The sequence below is a fragment of the Acanthisitta chloris genome, unplaced genomic scaffold (assembly GCF_000695815.1).
Source record: "Acanthisitta chloris isolate BGI_N310 unplaced genomic scaffold, ASM69581v1 scaffold42060, whole genome shotgun sequence".
In the NCBI taxonomy this organism is placed as follows: Eukaryota; Metazoa; Chordata; class Aves; order Passeriformes; family Acanthisittidae; genus Acanthisitta; species Acanthisitta chloris.
In genome coordinates this window covers 11,429-15,749 of record NW_008651911.1, presented here as the reverse complement: position 1 = coordinate 15,749, position 4,321 = coordinate 11,429, and the positions used below count along the sequence as shown (strand labels likewise).

The following is a 4,321-nucleotide window of genomic DNA, read 5'->3' as shown; positions in this document are numbered from 1 at the left end:
CCTAAATTCTATGATTCTATGATCTTCATTTTAAGATCAGGTTCTTGGAGATGCCAGGGCAGCACCACTGCCTTCCACAGCATTTCTAGTATGGGGAGAGTCAGCAGGACTTGAGATGTTTGTTGGCAATATTTGAAGCATTTGTCAAATTAATTACAGTCATTTTAGTAATATTTCGTGTGTATTTACAGCCTGTTACAGCCAAGTGGTTCTTGGGCTGTAGCTGGGTGGTTGTGTGCTGTTTGGGTGTGGGATGTCCTGAAGTGCACTCCTTGGCTGCTGGGGGTGACCTGAGGAATGGAATGGTTGCTGTGGTGTGGAAACTTTGGATGCTGAAAGGAGGGACCTTGTCAGTAAGACAAGGAGATGGATATTTTGTCTGTTAATTTAACTTTTTGTTTGTATTACTCGTGGAAAAAAAAAATCTATTACTTGGACTAGTGTGTATTTTTGTGCTTCTGAATCTTAAGATGCTCAACATTTCATTGTGTTTGGAGTCTGGTCTGAGTGACATGGTCTAGTGGAAGGTGTCCCATGGCAGGAGGGTTGGAATGAGATGGTCTTTTAGGTCCCTTCTGACCCAAACTATTCCGTGGTTTGAGGTGCATTTTTTTCAGCAAGAAATTGTTAAAAGTTCAAAGAGCACTAAAGACTCCTGTGATAAAATAGTCTTTGGTTACTTCCAAAGATTTGGGTTTTGTGGCTGGAAACGAACATGAGACAACAGCAAATTTTAAGCATCAGCATAATAGAAATGTAGTTAATCATGTGCCTTAGATAAACTGGGATAGCTGTTTGTTTTAGTTTAAAAATATGATGAGAATCACAACTTACTTTAGCTATCTAATGACGTTTCCAACATACCCATATCACATGAGACTTTAATCGGAAAAAATTCCTTCATCATACTAAAGGAAATAAACTGGAGATTAGTCAACAATAGGTTTCATCATAAAATCAGTCACACATTCCTGGAGAAACATCAGGAAATGGCTTGTGTCTGCTTGAGCTCTTCGTGTTTAAGATGGGGTTAAATATTTCCCTGTCTGATATGATTTCTCTATTTTTAATCTGCGAGTTCTTTCGGGCAGCAACTGTCTCTGGCTGTGCCTCACTCAGTCTGCAGAAGAGTGAATGAAAATCCAGAGTCTCAGCCCTTCTGACAGAGTGGCAGCACAACTGGAGTGTTTCTAATGACAAAAGATCAATATTGGTGTATCTTTGCAAGTTCTGTCTGCCCTGCTGGTTTTTAGGGTCATTTAGCAGCATAGGTGAGTTGGAATTAGTCTGCTTTTAAAAGAAAAGAAGGCAACAGATCTGGACTAGCTTTAAACGAAAAAAGGATATATTTGTCCCCCCAAACTGCCCCTGAAAGAAGAGGAGTTAGTTTAGTTACAGTCCATGTTCACACACCTACGTTTCTCTAAATAGATAATGTTCCTTCCCATGTTCTGTATGACCATTTTATGTGTAAGTGCATGCAGACATGTGAAGGAAGTTGTATTTACACTGCTGGAGATTTGTATTTTATCCCTTTTCATTAACTCCTCATCCAGTCTCGTTCATAGGATAGAATCAGAGAAATCCTCTGTTTTTCAGTGCAGGATTGATGTGCTAGGAACACGCTCTCATTTTGCTGAGCTTGTGTCTTCAGGGTTAACCTGGGTTTCACATCCTCTCTTCCTTTGTCTTTCCATGTAATTAGTGTTGTCCTTGAAGAACAAATATAACAAACCTAGATTTGCTGGGGAGATGAGTGGGTTGCCCTGTGCAGTGATCCTCGTGGGTCCCTTCCAGCTCAGGGTATTTGATGATTCTCTGAGAAAAGTGATTGGTTTCTGTGTGAGGAAAAAAAAACCAAAAAACCCCAACCAAAAAATTGGTGTGGTTTTATTTATACTTTTAAAAACAACCAAGCCCTTAAAACATGAAAATAGAAATTTGTTCCTTGCTTGCATGGGGAGGAAAGGGCATCTGGATGGCTTTGTTAGCTTGCTGTATCCAAATGGAGTGTTCAAGGAGCTCCAGTAATTGGCTGTGTTTGCAGGCTCCAAGTGGGAGCCAAGTACATATAAGCCATCCTGGGGCAGGAAGTGGGAATTAATGCACAGCATTTCTCATCCTGTGGTTGGAATTTTGCTGTTGGGAAGCAATTTTTTTTTTTTCCCAAAAAAAAAAACCCCCACAACTTTTGCTGCCTTAGAGAAAGTTGAAATGCAGGTTTTGCAGCGTTGTGTCAGGGCCATGGTACCGTGGATGTGTCTGACAGAGGTGGAGGAGCTGCAGTGGGAGCTGTGGGGGTGTAGGGACTGGAATGAAATGACTTCTGGATTTGTCAGTGTTTTAACAGGGTTTTCCTGTCGTTCCAATGAGCTGAGGGCAGGTGGCTGGGTGAGCAGAGCAGAGGGTGAGATGGTTAACTCTCGTTTCAGAAACCCGACGTGCGGCTCTCCCGGGGCAGCATCGACAGGGAGGATGGAGGTCTCCAGGGCCCAGTAAGTATGTGTGGGATCTTTTCCTCTCCTGCCTCTTTCTCCACTTTCCTGGTAGAACATCTCGTCTCGGTTGTGGGAGATGATTTAAAGGTTTTTCCAAATGTTTCCACTGTTATTCCATGGCTCTACAACTTTCCGAGAGCCTCAGCTCCTGTGGGAGCAGCAGACACAGCAAACTGGTTCGTGCAGCAGTTTGGGGGATTTGGGTGTTTGTCAGGGTTATTTTTTTCCCCCTTGAAGCTGTTCTTGAAACAAATACTAAAAGGTTTCCACAGATACGTTGCAGCAATTTTTAAGTGCTCGTGTGCTGTAGAATTTGGCCTTTTGTTTAAAAATGTGGACTGTTTTCTGCAACTTCTGTCAACAGGAAGCAAGATTAAAGTCACTGTCGCAGTTGTATAAATATCTGAAGGGTTTTCTCCCAAGGAATGTAAATGTTGCTGTTGTATTACCCAGAAATGTGTTTGGGGTAAATGAAACAGTGGGAATCAACCCCACAGCTGTTCTTTTATTCCCAGGCAGCAGCTGCAGCTTGGGTGTTTTTTCTTAGGGGCTTAACTCCTGTCTGTTTAACTAAAACCATCTATCCAGTTGTTTAATTGCCCCTGGAATCTCTGGATCAGGCTGATGGAAAGGGGGTTAGGTTAGGGGTTTGTATCGGTGATGACACAAACCTGGTGCTTCATCCCCTCTCTGTCTCCAGGAGTCACCTCTAAATAGTGAATATTTTAAATTCACTCCCCTGGTTCGTTTGGGATGCGACTGTAAACTCCAGTTTTGGCTTCAGCATTTCTTCACTGCTTAAGAATTTAGGGATTCTTCCTGCATTTGCAGCCAAAGCACAGTCATGAATGAGTGTATTAATGACACACTGCAGCAGGTCCCTGGAGACATTCGTGTCTGGAAGCTCCTAAGATTTTTTTCCATGAAATCTGAGAAGACTATTAGTTACTGTTAGGCCTTGGCTGTTGTTGCATCTTTGTGTAAGAACAAGTGAAGTATCACTGTGTTTTGTGCTGCTTGTGAAGATGCTTTGAGATGCCCTAGAGATTCTGAAGTCACAGGTTATAGCTCCCAGATCCTAAACTGCTCACAGGGGAAGTCCTGTCTGCCCAGACAAGGTGGTACAATTTCACACCCCATTTCAAAGGGTGTGCAGAAAACACTCAGGGATCATGGACAAAATGAGTTCTAAAAGAGACTCTTTAAAAGAGAATTCATGATCACTACATTTCTAGTTCCAGAATTTGATTTTGCATTTTTATCGTTCTTCATACATTCAGAATGTAACTCTGACTTCATCTGCAGTGGGAAGAGGCTAATGGTGCTGTGAGTCAACTTCAGTTTCTCACTGAGAGGATGACAAGTCAGGCAGTGATACAAATGAGAAGTTACCACACATTTCAGTAGTTCCTGACTGATCACATTCTTCTGACATACACTTTCAATACGCAGTTTTCTGGAAATAAACATGCAAGAATTGTTTTAGGGCCATTTTACTCTCTTCCTCTCTCGTCCCCTTTCTTTTCCCCCAGGGTTATCAGATTTGAAATACTTAGGTTCACAGCACAAACCAAAGTTAATGATGTGACTGAGTGTCTGTGTCCCTGTTTGTGAGGTGACCAACCTCATCAAGCAGCAAACCAATGTTAGTTCTGATTCTCCTTTTGCTCTTGCCACTTTTTAAAAGCCCTTTTTGCTGTGCTGGCCAGCTGGAACTGTGATTGAGCTTGGCCAGCATGAATTCTCTCCCTGCAGTGCTGAACAGCATCTCTGTAGTGCTCCTTGTGCCCTGGCCTTGTTTCCAGTGTCTGTAGACTTTCTTT

The 4,321-nt window shown here is 42.4% G+C and overlaps 1 protein-coding gene across 1 annotated transcript in view; it reads left to right on the top strand.

Annotated features, from left to right (window-relative positions):
• Positions 1–2,432: 2,432 nt before the first annotated feature.
• LOC103802470 (focal adhesion kinase 1-like) overlaps positions 2,433–4,321 on the top strand; it is a gene marked incomplete at its 5' end in the record, with an annotated part of 11,026 nt that continues 9,137 nt past the window's right edge. Inside the window, one exon of the mRNA XM_009074953.1 lies at positions 2,433–2,495. Within this exon, the coding sequence (XP_009073201.1) occupies positions 2,433–2,495 (63 nt within the window). The remainder of the gene's footprint in view (positions 2,496–4,321) is intronic.